At 47.7% G+C, this 15,102-nt stretch overlaps 1 protein-coding gene across 1 annotated transcript; it reads right to left on the bottom strand.

Moving 5' to 3' along the window:
• Positions 1 to 482: 482 nt before the first annotated feature.
• On the bottom strand, positions 483 to 13,532 carry LRRC59 (leucine rich repeat containing 59). Its single transcript, XM_012662371.1, has 7 exons — positions 13,178 to 13,532; positions 11,402 to 11,461; positions 9,529 to 9,687; positions 9,193 to 9,297; positions 5,161 to 5,233; positions 2,656 to 2,829; positions 483 to 1,072 (listed from the first exon to the last, which is right to left on the bottom strand). The coding sequence occupies exons 1-7, from the start codon at positions 13,280 to 13,282 to the stop codon at positions 825 to 827; spliced, it is 924 nt and encodes a 307-aa protein (XP_012517825.1). The 5' UTR covers positions 13,283 to 13,532; the 3' UTR covers positions 483 to 824.
• Between the last annotated feature and the right edge of the window lie 1,570 nt (positions 13,533 to 15,102).

A 15,102-nucleotide genomic window follows, 5' to 3' on the forward strand; every position in this document is an offset into this window, starting at 1 on the left:
CCATAGCAGCTGCCTTACCCTGTCGGCACAGATTTCTACTTGTGAGTCTTGAGTCTGTCTACCATGAAAGATTCTATACTTTGGCTGAGACATATTCAATTCTGGTGTGTGTTCTGTTCTCTCAGGACATTATAAAGGTGGCATAATGATGTAAAGGAAAGAAAGAATACCAGAGCGGGATCTAGTTCTGCCCGAAACTAGCTGGGAGACTGTAGGCAAGTCATGGAAGGCCTACCTTTTTCTGTCTGCAGATGTTATATTGGACTGGATGGTCGTGAAGTCCCTTTCACAGCCAGAGAATTTCTATGGTCCCTAAAATGCTTAAGTTTCTGAAGTCCTTCAGAAAATAGGTACACCCTCTCCCCAATTTAGGCTGGATTTGCTGAGTGTGGTGTTCCCCCAGTCCCCAGTAACACTTCCTCCTGATCTGCCCTGGTTACTCAGGGAGGAATGAAAGAAAGGGTTTGTGACATACAAAAGTATAAATGTAGTGACAGCTGACCATTTAGTAGAAACGAGCCTTGCCTTTACACAGCTTTTATAACAACTAGAAAAGGCTATGTTTTCTCTCTCCCCATCCCCAAGCCTATTCCTTTAGGCATGCAGGTAACTGTTCCCCCCCACCTCCCATTTCTCCTCATTCCACCAGGGAACCCTGACTAAGGAACAAAGAAGTCCTACGAAGAGGAGGTCTCAAGTACCAATCAGCAGCCATTTGATGATGGCAGGTAGGTCTGATGCTAAAAAGAGGTGTGTCCAGCAGAACCCAATTCCATAGGAATCCAAGCTCCAAGGCTGGGAGGCAGCAGGTACTGAGGAGGAGCTCACTGCTGAGAGTCGGTCTGGAGGACCCACTGGAAGATCTCATGGCGGCGCAGACCCTGGACGGCGTTGTCATAGATGGTGTTCACGCTGGTGCAGAGGGGCTGCTGCTGCAGCTCCGTCACCCGACAAGCAACCAGCCCACCTGCCACACATAACAGCAACAGCGGCAGCAGCAGCTTCAGCACAGCCCAGGATCGAGCGTGTTTCCGGGGTGGTGGCTTGCGGGGGCGGGAGCCAGACTTAGATTCTGGAGGGACAAGATTCACAGTAGACAAAACAAATTGGGTTAGTTTGAGGAGATCCACTCTACCAATCTACACTCGTGCCCTCCATGTACATCCACTTACATCCCCTCCTCAAGCCAAGACTCCCCAGATCTTGAAGAGAAAAATGTTTTAAGAATATCTGAGTCCTTAAAACCTTTGCTATCCAGAGACTGGAACAGAAACACCTTTTCCCTTGAATCTCAAGGGAGTACATTCGAAACTGGGACTCATTCTGCAAGTCTCAGGTAGCTCACAGTCCCCAGCATCCTAAGTTCTCCTTGGTAACATGGTGATGACTCAGGCCTCTTGGGACTGTGTGGGGAGGGGCTTATCAGGAGGCATCAAGCAGGGATAGAGTGCTGCACTGGGGAAACGGAGATTTATCATTAATGCCACTATTATGTAATACGTATATAAAAAGAAACCCTGGACGGTAATACAACATACTGTAAACAGTGATTATTGCTAGGAATGGGGATTACAGGCGATTGCCATTTTATGATATATCTTTTCTAAATTCTATGCAATGAACACATATTACATTTTTAATTAGAAAAAAATTGGTTTTGAGATTTTTAGGCAAAATTTTTAAAAACTTGACTGAGCATCCACGATGCCAGGAACTGCATGATCCTGTTTGCTCATTTAACCCTATCACTACCCTGTAAGTATGATCCTCATTTTCAACAAGGAAATAAAAAAGTGAGATCAAGCAACTTGCTCAAGGCAAGGGTGAGCGGGGACAGGGACACAGGTTCCACCATCTATACAGAGCTCCTAACCCTCACATGATTCTCCCTCAGGGGGTCCCTTCTGACCCAGAGGGTATACAACCCTCCCTAGTATTTAGCCGCATCACTACATAAATTCAACTGGACACATTCAAGCAAAACACAAAAATGGGTTTTTCTATACATTGTGGCTCCCTGAATGCAGGCCAAATGATTCCTCTGGTGTTCAAGCAGAGGGAGTGACCTGTTTTGACTTGGGGGAAAAAACACAGGCATTACTGGTTTTACAGAGAGACTATACCATATACTCAAAACATACCCAGTATACTTCAGAAATGATATGAGGGACTTTTTTTTTTTTAAGAGACAGGGTCTCACTACATTGCCCAGGCTGGTCTCGAACTCCTGGGTTCAAGCCATCCTCCCGCCTCAGCCTCCCAAGTAGCTGGAACTACAGGCACATGCCAATGCACTGTTCTATGAGGGACTTTTAGAAGTAACTTGACCGTGTGTGATCTTCACCTATCTTAGTGACTTTAGAACCTCACCCCGGTTGAGACTCCCTGTTCTGGGAATGCTCCAAGACACGCTTGACCTGCACAGAAATATGTGGGCATTGGAGAAACAAGCCAGCTGGGCACTACCTCCCCAGGAGAGCCCCCATTCCCTGTAACCAAACCCTCAGGGCCTCGTTTCCTTCACACTTTCCCATGCTACTCCCAGGCTTTATCTGACTAAGGTTTGCAGGCTCGCTCCTCACTCCTTTAGGCCTGAAAACAAGTGGGTCTCTCCACTGCACCCCTGCTGGAAACTTACAAAGAAAGAAAACTTACTCGGGGCCTGATTTGTTTCCTTCTTAGGTTTCTTCTCCTGCTCCCGCTTGGCTGCTTTGAGGGCATCATACTCCTTTCTCCGACGCTCCTTCTCTTCTGCCTTCTCCCGCTTCCTCAGTTCCCGTTCCTGAGCTTCCTTAGCTCGCTGCTTGGCCTCACGCTTCTTTTCTGCCTCTACAACAAAATATGCCAAAACGTGACTTCTCTCCCTCAAACCCTCCAGCAGTTTGCTTTCCCAAGTGATTAAAAGTATGGGTTCAGATGCCTTTTCCCTTGTGCCATGGGTCACATAAGAAATAGTCAAAGGAAATAGCCACCTTTCTGCTTTCCAGGAAGTAGCCCTCCCTAAAATATAATAAGCTGCTCTCAAGGTTTGCTGAGTGTATTCTTACTGAGGGGTTCCTGGCCCCAGGCAGCAGAGATTAGGGTACAATAACAAGGGAGAACCTACGAAAGGCATGAGTGATATATGGTGTTCCTCTAGAATTAGGTACGAATTCAGAAGGCACAGCAAGTGACGGCCTTCTAGAACTCAGCTGTGAAGAGAAGAAACCATGGCAGTGCTGAGTCTATGGGATTCCTATCTTCCCAAGCTTCAGAAATGAATATGGCTTAAGGAAGGCCAAGTGAGAAGAGTGAATGAGCACTCAAGTTTAGGGTTAGAGACAATGGCAATGTTGTTCTAAAAACATGAGACTAATAGTCCATCAGAGTAATCTCTAGACTTGAACTCAGGAATCTGAGACTTGAACTCAAGAACACATTCAGATTTACTTAACAGCCCAAGTATGTTTACAAACTTCCAAATTACAACTTCCAAATTATTGGGTTCTAAAAATGGACTTCCAAATTAGTTATTTGGAAATCTGAAATACATTTTTCCAAAGCCAGAATGCCACAAATGGCAGTTAAATGTCCTTTTAGGGCTTAAAAGCCTATGTGAGCCATAATATAGCTGAATAGTAGTACTGTAAGTACTGTAGCTTTCCACTGCTTCTCTACGTATAAACAAGCTCCAAGTTCCAGCTGGGCACTGAGAATGCCAAGAACACACTACACCCAGCCTCTAGGGAACATGTGCTGTCAAGAAGTGAAAGCAGCAGGGGTCAGAGTAAATATGGGCATGTCTTGCCACCGTGGCCATGCACAATAAAAGACAGCTGTAACTCGGCATCTTGATCCCAGGGATTGCCTGTAATCAGTACTGTACACATCTATCCCTTCTCCAACCATAGCAGTCCTCCACTAAGGGGGCTCAGAAATCAGCCAGCCAGTCAACAGAGCCCCTACTACGTGCTAGGAGTTGCTCTTTTTTTCTCTTGTACAGACACGGTCTCATCACATTGCCCAGCCTGGTCTCAAACTCCTGGTTTCACAAGATCTTCCCACCTCGGCCTACGAAAGTGCTGGGATTGTAGGTGTGAGCCACCGTGCCAGGCCAGGAGTTGTTCTAAGTGCTCAAGATGCAGCAGTGGAGAAGACAGGTCAGATTCTAGTGCCTACGTTATTTACTAGTGAGGGAGACAGACAATAAACAAATGAACACAAAATAAAGACGACAGTGATCTGTGCTATAAAGAAAACAGCAGAGGGTATGATGGAGAGTGACAGGTAGGATGGCCATTCTAGTCTGGGTGGTTCTGTAAGGGTTAAGGTTAACCCAAGGCAACATTTTAGCAGAGACAAGAGGGATTATAGGAAGCCAGACATGTAGAGACTGGAGGAAGAGGAAACCAGGCAGAACCCCTGAAGTGAGATTAGCATTGGTGTGTTCAAGCAGCAGCAGAGGCTCATGGGGCTGAAGTTAATGGCATGTTCTCCCTTGTGTGTGAAGCAAGGCCGGAGAGTAGGTGAGGCTTGGGCCAAGGTGGGTCTTGTTGGCCATGTCACTGAGCTTGGATTTCATGCTAAGTTAAATGGGACACCAATAGAGGGTTTTAAGCAATAAGTATAACTGATTTATGTTTTACAGAGATCTCCAGGCTGCTGTGTAGAGAATGGGTTTATGGCGATGGTGCAATCGTGGAGACATGTCAGGAGGCACTCTGGTAGTCCTCAGCGGGACAGGCTGGTTACCGACGTGGCACTGGAGGTGCAGAAATGGTCCCATACAAGACTTGCTGACAGATTAGATGTGGGAATTACAAAAGAAAGGAATCATGGTCATCTTTCCTATTTCAGGCTTGAAATGACTTCCTATTTCAGGCTTGGGATGGACTGAAGGGGATCAGGAGTCTGTTTTAGCCACATTCAATGTGAGATGCTTATTAGCCCTCCAAGCAGAGACAAACACATGCAGCTGACCGTGACGCTGGAGCTCAGCAGGGAAGGCAGGACTGGAGAGAGATTCGTCGGATAAAGAGGATGCCATCTACCACCACGCTGTCCCCCTCTCCCCCCAACTGCTTTTCATGACTCTTCACTGGATCCCAGCTCCCGAAGCCCGAGAATCTGCTGGGTGGGATAAGGACCTGGAAGACAACCGGAAGAGGGATGGCCACCCACCTCGTTCCACTTCCAGCCGCCGCTGCCTCTCTCGCTCCTGATCCGCCTGCACGGCCTTCATGTGCTGTAACACCTGCAAAGGGAGAGGAGGGCTCTGAACTACTCAAAGTAGTCATCTTCGCAGCTCACATCTGCTCAGCAGTCTCAAAAAAGAGACTATTTTCAGGATCCTAGATTACCACGGGCCCCTGGCGGCAATGCAGAACTAATAGAGTTGATCCTCTCTTTGTATCATAAGTTACTGTGCCAGCCTTAACTGGAGAAGAATCACATGAGCCCAGTTCATTAAAGTTGTCAGAAAAAAAATTTGTGACATGTGATGCCAACTTGAATCTGTAAAAAGTTCTTCCATTTACAATCATTCTCACATGCTTGATTTCATAGAATCCTCCCAGCAACAACTTGGGATTGGCATTTCCTCCAACACACTTCCTGACCTCCCCTCCTTTGGCTACTTTAGGTCCCCCCACCCCACCCCTATGGAATTCATACGGGATACTGCAATTAACTTGCTCCCCATGTGTCTCAAGCATTAGACTGCAAGCTCCTTAAGGGATGAACTGTTGTCCTATCTGTAGGTACCCCAGGTGGGCGTGGCTAGCCCAGATCTCAGCTAATCGTAGGCATTCAATACATGTATGATGAATGACTGGATTCTCATTTTGAAAGGAAGAAAACCAAGATGGATGGGGTGATTTGTCCACTGCGCATGGCTAGAAAGTAGCACAGCTAAGACCTGGGTGCAGGTTCCTAGAGCAGAGCTTGTACTCACTCCCACCAAATGCACAGAGTAGGAGAGATCTAAGGGAAAGGCCCAATCATGACACCCTTCTATTTGGCACCCTGAGCTCCCTAATCCTCATCAGCTCACTCATGGATAACCTCTGACTAATGCTGCAAAGATTCTCACTATGGACACGGTTGTGGGAGGACACAAACAATCTTTTCTGTATTTTTCTGAAGCTGGTCTTCCTTGGATGAAGGGGACAGAGTATAAGCTTGGAGCCCACTGCAATCCTGACTACCACTTACTATGTGACCTTGGCGAGTGACTTAACCTTTCTGAGCCAATTTTCTCATCCAGAAAATGGATATAAGATACCCTTCTCTGGCCTGCTGTGAAGATTAAATAAGATAACTCGTACTGGGTGCCTAGCAGAATCCCAGGCATTATATGCGCTCAAGAAATACTGCTGCTTATTTTCTTTACCACAAGTAAGAAAAAAGAAGAAAATCTGAACTAGTCTAAGATAGCAAAAGGGTCTTGTTTCACTACTGCACTAAAAACTAAACCACCTGCAGGACAGACATGTGTATTCAAACACAATTCTTTTTATTTCTTGGAAACCTCAGACCACAAACAGCCATCATAAGAGGCCTGCAAAAGGATCTCCCTTCAAGAGCCTGGTCTGAAGCCACCAGGAACCCTGTCCCGAGTAACCCAAGGTGTGAACCTGCTGGTACTTCTCCCTATGGAGTCAAGCTAACAAAAATGGCTACTCAACAAGGGGTTGCAGGATCTGGAGGAAGGTTAAGTATGACGGTGAAAGGCAGCCCAAGCTCAAAGTCCCTGTCTCACTCTGAACTCTGAATATTAAACAAGCATTAACCATTTAGTTGGTTTTAGGAGTATACGGCTGGCTAAGAGACATCCCTTTTTACCTTGGCTACAAGTGCTACCATCAGGAGTCATTATCTGAAAACACAGGCAGTTCAGAAATGGGAGAGACTCTCCTACTCTAGACTGTGAGCTCCTGGAGGGTAGATTTTATCTACCTACCCTAGTTCACAGCACACAGTAAGCACTTGATCAGTACTGTTGAACAAATTAGTTTTAAAAGGTGCTTTAATCTGTACTAAGCTGATGACTAACCCATAACCCACACACCAGGTCAGAGCTGGCACGGCCTAAACTAATTCCAGGAGACAAGTGACCTCATTCTGACTGGCCCAAGCCCCTTCCCTACAAAGCCCAAAGGTGTGCTGTAGCTCTGAGGCAGCAGTGCCACAGACCATGGCTTTAGTGACCACATCCACACTATGCCGCCTGGAGCTCTGTATGGAAGGTATATGCAAATACAAAAGGCCTTTGCACTCAAAAATTATTTTCGTTTGTCGAAAACGGTGGGATATCATCAATTTCATATGGTTCCACATATTATCTACTAAATAAATAAATGGATTAATGAAAGGTGTGTACATGCTGAGGGGTTCTTGTATCAGAGAAATGAAATACCTACTTCTCAGGGTTCTGAGGATGATGACATGACAGACGTGAAACAGCTAGGACAAAGGAAGCGTAATCAGTGGTAGCTACTGTTAGTCTTCAGAAAAGACATCATTCCAGAAGCACCAAGGTTTTTTTGTTGTTTTTTTGTTGGCTAGAGTACAGTGGCCTCATCACAGCTCACTGTAGCCTGGAACTCCTGGGCTCAAGTGATCGTCCTGCCTCAGCCTCCTGAGTAGCTAGGACTACGGACACCTGCCACCATGCCCAGCTAATTTTTCAATTTTTTGTAGAGACAGGGTCTCACTCTTGCTCAGGCTGGTCCCTAACTCCTGGCCTCAAGCTATATTCCCACCTCAGCCTCCCAGGGTGCTAAGATCACAGGCATGAGCCACTGCACCCTGCCCCAAACAGGATTTCACTGATCACTTGTACTATTCTCATCTAATGGAAACCTGTTGTCTTATTAGCTACTTGGTTGTATTAACTTTGTACTTGATTTCTTGTAACAATGGGTGATACAGATGATGAGATTATATGAGAAGCTCTGAGCTCATGATAAGAAAAAAAGGCTATTACTTTTGAGATTCACAGTGGAGACTGTTCATACACACATTAAACTTACATTAATTCTATTATTTAAAGTTAAGTCTTTTTTGTTCAACATGCCCCCTAAACATAGCCAAGTTAAGTCATCTGGTGCTCAGCTGAAGCAGCAGCAATCTGTTCCAAAGCTAGAAGGAAAAATGACTATAGTTGGTGTCACTGAGAGATCGGTACAGTGCTAATCTTAATGAGCAGGGTAAGGTATCTTCAAGGTTACTGGCCACTGGCAATGTCGGCCTTGTATGCTGCCTTTCGTTCCTCACGCCAACGTCAGATGACTCAATTATAATCAAATGCCAGGTCTGCCCAGGATGTGTCTGTTGAAAACTTATATATATTAACTCCATTATTATCAAAATTCTTACATTAACTGCCTCAAGAAAGGCCACAGCCCCTAACACTCTTGTGCCATTAAAACAACTGTCAGCCGGGTACGGAGGCTCACACCTGTAATCCTAGCACACTGGGAGGCCGAGGTAGGAGGATCTTTTGAGCTCAGGAGTTTGAGACCAGCCTGAGCAAGAGTGAGACCCCCATCTCTACTAAAAATAGAAATACATTAGCTGAACAACTAAAAATATGTAGGAAAAATTAGCCGGGCATGGTGGCGCATGCCTGTAGTCCCAGCTACTTGGCAGGCTGAGGCAGGAGGATCGCTTGAGCCCAGGAGTTTGAGGTGGCTGTGAGCTAGGCTGATGCCATGACACTCTAGCCCGGGCAAAAGAGCGAGACTCTGTCTCAAAAAAAAAAAAAAAAAACAAACAAAGAATCAACACAGTGCAATGTTGGATCATGCACGGTCTCGGTTTCTTTCTTTTTCTTTTTTTTTTTTTTTTAAGAGACAGGGGTCTCCCTGTATTGTCAAGGCTGGCCTTACACACTTGAGCTCAAGTGATCCTCCTACCTCAGCCTCCCAAGTAGTAGCTGGGACTACAGGCATGTACCACTGCGTCTGGCTTTTTTTGCTCCTGGTTTCCTAAAAAAGGAAGTACTGCAGTAGAGCAGAAGACAGTCTTGTTCTGCTACTTGCAAAGTAAGTGTACAAACAAAGGTCTCTGCTTGACAGGCTCACAGTGGATATATCTCACCGAGACCTTAGTGCTTTAATGAACACACAGCTACAGGTGCCCTGGGAGGCAAAAACAAGGAAAGGCAAGTCCTGGAGGAGTGTGAGGAGACACCGGGAGTGTGGTGCTTACCTTGTTTGCACACTGCTTACACTGCTTCTCATCCAAGCAGTCGCCTGCCACCTTGGCCAGGACAGGATCCAGGGGGTTATCCTTCAGGTCTAGCCACTTCAGGTTCTAAAGAGATGGGCAAAGAGGCTGGCTAAGCCCGAGCTCACATATACAGTCCCTCAAGGTGGAACAAAACGAGCAAGAAAAAAGCTCCTCTGTGTTCCACCTACAGGGAAAGCCATCTGAGGCAGGACCAACCAGGGGATATTCCTGTCAGCCTTTCTCATGGCCATGCTCCATCGGTCCCCAAGCCCTTTGCCACACCTGGCCATGAAACACTGGTTTATGAATTGTTACCTTGAGCTGAGCAAAGCTGACCGGTAGGGTGACCAGCCTGTTGTTGAGGAGATCCAGATGCTGGAGGTTGACCAGACGGCCAAAGTCTGCTGGCAGCTGCTGCAGCTTGTTCTTACTCAGGTCTAGCTTCACCAGGTGTGTGAGGCCACAGAAATCCGACTAGGACCCAAAGAGAGAACACTTAAGCCTTGGGCTCTCACATTTTGGTGTAACAGTTTGGAAGCCCCCAAGTCCAGAGGTTCCTCTACATAAATCCTGACTTTTCCTTTACCAGCTCTTCACATGAGAATGGAGAGAACACCTGCCACTCCTGGTGCTTATTACCGAGATGTGCACACACAAGGGCTTAGCACAGAGTAGGCACAAAATACGTAGTATTCCTTCGTCCTCAGCGCTCCCTCCAGCCTGTCCTCCACACTGTTCCTGGAGTGGTTAGGGACCCATTCTGTCCTCTCATGGCACCCTATGCTCACCTTCCATAGGATCTGTCAAAACAGTGTGTCTATCTATTTTCCTAAAAAGATCAGGCACTCTTTGAGTACTCAGTCTTATTCTTTTTTGTTATTTGCAGCATCTAACACAGTACTTAGCATAGGTGCTCCGTGAGTGTTCTTGGGAAAACTGAGAGGGCTGGGCCCATCCTACTCATATTCTGACTCTTCTTCAGCACAGGCCAAAGCATCCCCCTGACATTAAAGCTTTGCTAAGTGCCCATCTGAAAGTGATGGCACTAACTCAGCTAATGAGGCACTATTCATACTCTCTGGGGACTTGTAAATGCTGGTGGATCTGCACTGCGGAGTGAAATGAAAGTTGTCAGTACACACAGCAGAACCAACTCAGATTGAAAAGTGCACTTGGAGTGTGCTGAATGACTTCCTAGCAAAGTGTACAGCAGGTGTGCAGCTGCAAGGAATTGCTACCTATGTTTAATTAGACACAAAATACTTCCTGGAAGAAGTGGGACGTCAGATACTTTTTGAATGTTAGAAATGGTTTTTGATGAGCTGTGGGAAGATGCTATAGTATTCCCAGGAGAATACTGAAAGGGGAATGGACCAATAATCCAATGAAGAAACTGCCAACTTCTGGACTCGATCCCTGAGCCAGAGCTCAATCCCACTTCTTAGCCAATCCTCTACCATAGAGTACAGCAAGGAGTGGCATGGCCAGAGTGATGGGTGGAAGAGGCAACAATGACAGCAAACTTCAGCCTGACCATGCAGAAGCACGGCCATGGAGGAGAGACCAGCCATTACTCAGGGAGGCTGAATGAATCCAGTGCCTATACAGTGCGAAAGGAGAACTAGGAGAGACGTGCAAGAAAATCCAGAAGATCTGACCACAGATCGGATGTGCTGAACAAAAGAAGCAAATCTCTAGTAATTCGAGTCCTTGTCTGGAAGGATGATAAGGTAGTCCCGTTAAAATAACATTCTTTCTTGTTCCCCATCAAAAGATGCCCAAGGAAGCTGTTCACAGCTTTCTCCCTCAAATGCAAAGCAATTTATCAAATGGTCTGTAGCTTCCTCTATGCGATAGGGAGATAAACTATTTTCCAGAGGAATAAAATAAGGCAGAAAAAAGATGAGCCTAGTAACTGACTCAGCCAACATCCTGTTGATTTTAGTTTTCTGTGGCCTGACTTTCCCACTGCTCTAAAGAATGAGGCCTCTAGCTCGAGTCCCTTCCCTCTGAGACTAACCACCCCACTCCACCCCGCCCCCCCAACACACTCAGATTTAGCTGTAGCCTGCTGTAGGCCTATCCTGAAATTATGCTTTGACATCCACCCACCCCCCACCCACCCCTGAAACAGGAAGGAGATGCATCCAGGGCTCCAGAAGGAGTCATGGCTGCTTGCCAATCTTACCGGTAGAGTACTCAGTTTATTGCAAGACAGATCCAGTATGGTGGCCTTTGGAAGGGCAGCCTAGGAAAGGGGATGAGAAAAACATGTCAAACTAAACCTGGCACAATTCAGTGACATCTGCTAATGAAGCATTTTCCAGAGAAAGTTCCCACGATTAGGAAAGGCCTGTAAAAAATGGCACCAGAGTATAATGTTCCTGAGGATAAGAGAGGACAAGTGACTCAGTCAACCATGATCTAGGGAAGAATGCAAGGGGACTGGCCGTGAAGCATCCAAGAAAGGAAAACTTAGATTTTTAGAAATTCTTTCCTAGCACTTTCAAAATATTATCTAGCACCACTCTCCCCCCAACCCCCATTAGATTCAGGGCGGGGACTGTGTCTTAATAAAGTTTTGCAATTTTCATATTCCCCAGTTTAGGGCCTTTCTCAGAGCAGGCACTCAATATGCATACATGTTGGCTGAATCATGAATGAATTATTGAGTGACTGCCAGAGTGAAAACGAGGCCCTCACAGCCCAAGTCTATTTTCTAACGGTGTCCAGGCCTGGAGAGGCTCAGCAAAACTGACCCTTCTTTCTCCCTAGGGGCAATGCTGTGTTGACCAGATAGATGCCTGGAGTAAATGGTTTCAGACACCAGTCCTAGGGCCAGGCTGAAACAGGGCTGGCCATCTTCCTGGGCTGGGAAAGGAGGCAAACATTCAGGAAAGGATCCTACGCCAATCGGCACTTTGTCAGAAAGTCTTAAGAGTGAACTTTGACCACCTAAAAAAAGTTTTGGATACAGCAGTGGAAAGAACATCATGATAATAGCGACATGTATCAGCATTTGCTATCTTCCGAGCATTTTATGTTACAATTTTATTTAATCTCACAAGTAAGTGTTAAGATATGGAAACTATTATGACTGTTTTATAAATTAGGAAATCTAAGAATAAAGGATAACTAGCTTGCCAAGGGCACTCAGCTATTAAGCAATAGAGCTGGGAGGAGCTCGTAACCCCATTCTAACCACCCTACTACACATCCACAGTGCAGGAAGACTAGACCAAATGTAATTTGTCAAAGGCAATAAGCAAAGTGTGCATCAACCAAAGTAAGGATAGTGTGTGAGTTGGGGAACATGGTAGGAAAAGCAGGATTGTGGGATCTAGCTCCACGTTGACAAGAAACTAGGCATGTAATTTCCCTGGGGCCTCATGCCTCAGTTTAACTGGGATGGGGGGGGCATCAGTAGCACCGCGGGATTCCTGCCAGTTTCCGTGGAATTGGGACCAGACCTTGCCATCCAAGCCAGGAGACTTTAGCCTCTCCAAGGAAGGCCGCCTCAGGGCTGGGGCTGCCAGCTGAGACTGCCAGCTTCCTAGAAAAGCCCGATTCTGGGCCACACCCAGGTCTACCAGGAGGCCTACTCCCGGACCGAGTCATTCATTCTCCTATACATTCAGCAACCGCTCCCTGGGCTCCTACTCTGGGTTAGGCACGGAGCAGGGGGCTGTGAAAGCCCCCAAAACGGAGGCAGATTCGTTTTTTGGCCTGTAAACAGGCCAGGGCCGGACAAGCAGATCTTCCCTGTCTTCTGGAACTGCGCCAAAGTGACACGTGTACATCCCGGGAAGAATCCTGGGGTTGGACGCAGCCTCCCCGGAAACTTAGGTCCACCCCACCCTCCTTCGTTTTAAAGACGAAGAAACTGATGCTTGGGAAAAGTGGCCTACGTAGGGGCCAGGGCCAGGCGCAGGTAGGCACCCGGGCCTGGCGGGACTGTACTGACCAGCTCCTTGACGGGGACCTCATTCAAGTCACTGAGGCTCAGGTCCAGTTCGTTGCCATCCAGCTTGTCGCGGAGGTTCCCGCCCTTGCTACCGGCCTTGGTCATGGTGACGCCGGCTGAGCGGGCCCCGGCTCCGGGGTTCCGATGGGCAGGGAAAAGGAGCTAAAAAGCCGCTCTTCGGTTCAGCGGACTCCCACCCAACCGACAGTGCCTGCGCCCGCCACCGTCGCCGATGCGAGACCGCCGCCGCCCGTCTGCCCGCTGGCCGCACTCGGAGCCCCGCGCCTCGCTCCCACCGGTGCCGCCGCGACGACGACCACTTCCGTGTCCACGTCACCTTCCGCGGCCACTGAGACGGGCTGGGCCAGAGCGACCCGAGCGTGTTCGGGAGCTCCCCCTAGCGCCCAAGACGGTGCACTGCGCGTCGCCGCCACCGCCAGAGGGGCGGGGTGGAAGGTTCTGAGCTGTGTTCCCCAGTGACCCTGGGCGCACATCCTCTGGCATCATAGCTGGCAGCTCCAGGAGGCGAAAGGGCACCCACTGGGCGCCAGAAGACCTGGGTTCACATCCAAAACTGGCCTCATCAGATCACTCCCATCCCCCTGGATTAGGAGCCGAAGCTGAGTGTCCTCCAACATTGCTTCCTGTCCTCTAACCACCACCAAATCACCATGATCCGGAAAACTCAACTTTCTGAATTTCTCTTCTCTCCTCCTCACTGTTTTAGCGGTTATCTCTTTCCTGCCCATCCACCGTCACCCAGCTCCCCCGTGATCTTCCTAAAAAAAGTCTGGCCAAGTCTCTCCTCTGCTTGAAACCCTTCAAACCTCCAGCTACCTCTAGGGTATGGACCACTCTCCTCTCTAGGCTGGGCTGCCTGCTTCTTCAGCCTCCTCACACGCTGCAGCCCTTGCCTGGACTGGATGCTGTGTAGACTTCCAGTAGGTGGCTTCCACACCTTGCCCTCTCCTGCAATGGCCCCGCCCTTCCCACTGACTTTCTCTACCTACCTAATTCCTGGTCCTTCGGGAAATTTCTCCTGACCACTGTGATCGCCTGGCTGAGTTAGGGGTCCCTCCTAAGGGCTCTGGCAATGTCCTGTGTGCCACTTGTTAATCAGAGATGGTAGAGCTTCATGGTTAAGTGGGACTTCTGGCATTATACCAACTGGGTGTTAATCCGGGCTGTGTCACTTGCTGCTTACGAAGCCTTAGGCAATCATCATGCCTCAATCTTGCCCATGAATCTGTGAGAAGGGTGGGCAATAATGGAACCTAGCTGGTAAGAGTTTGAGGAGAATTTAATGAGGAAAACACATAAAGACCTGAAGCAGGACGGGTGCGGTGGCTCACGCCTGTAATCCTGCCACTCTGGGAGGCCGAGGCGGAAGGATCTTTGAGCTCAGGAGTTCGAGACTCGCTTGAGCAAGAGCACGACCCGGTCTCTACTGAAAATAGAAAGAAACTAGCTGGACAACTAAAAATATATACAGAAAAAAATTAGCCGGGCATGGTTGCGCATGCCTGTAGTCCCAGCTACTCGGGAGGCTGAGGCAGAAGGATCACTTGAGCCCAGGAGTCTGAGATTGCTGTGAGCTAGGCTGATGCCACGGCACTCTAGCATGGGCAACAGAATGAGACTCTGTCTCAAAAAAAAAAAAAAAAAAGAGTTGAAGCAGTGACTGGCACGTAGTAAGTGTCCACTAAATGTTAGCTACAATTCATGATCCACCTTGTGTTGTATTGGTACTTTCCTTCATGTGTCTGTCCTCCACTCGGGACTGTGAGTGCAGGGATTTTTGTCTTAATCATCTTTGTATCCCTATCCAAGTATTCCCAGAGTCTGAATGTTGGACATGTGGGAGTTGCTCATTCAGATGTCCCTTGAATGAATGAATGAATGAATGAATGAGGCTACTCCAAACC

The sequence above is a fragment of the Propithecus coquereli genome, unplaced genomic scaffold (genome assembly GCF_000956105.1).
Source record: "Propithecus coquereli isolate 6110/MARCELLA unplaced genomic scaffold, Pcoq_1.0 Scaffold119, whole genome shotgun sequence".
NCBI classification, from domain to species: domain Eukaryota; kingdom Metazoa; phylum Chordata; class Mammalia; order Primates; family Indriidae; genus Propithecus; species Propithecus coquereli.

Coding starts and splice junctions, on each gene's coding strand:
- LRRC59 (XM_012662371.1), bottom strand. CDS start 13,282: ATGACCAAGGCCGGTAGCAAGGGCGGGAACCTCCGCGACAAGCTGGAT. Junction 5,234..9,192: donor GTAAGCAGTGTGCAAACAAG/GTAAGCACCACA, acceptor CTCCCTTTGCAG/GTGTTACAGCACATGAAGGC. Junction 1,073..2,655: donor GGAAACAAATCAGGCCCCGA/GTAAGTTTTCTT, acceptor TTGTCCCTCCAG/AATCTAAGTCTGGCTCCCGC.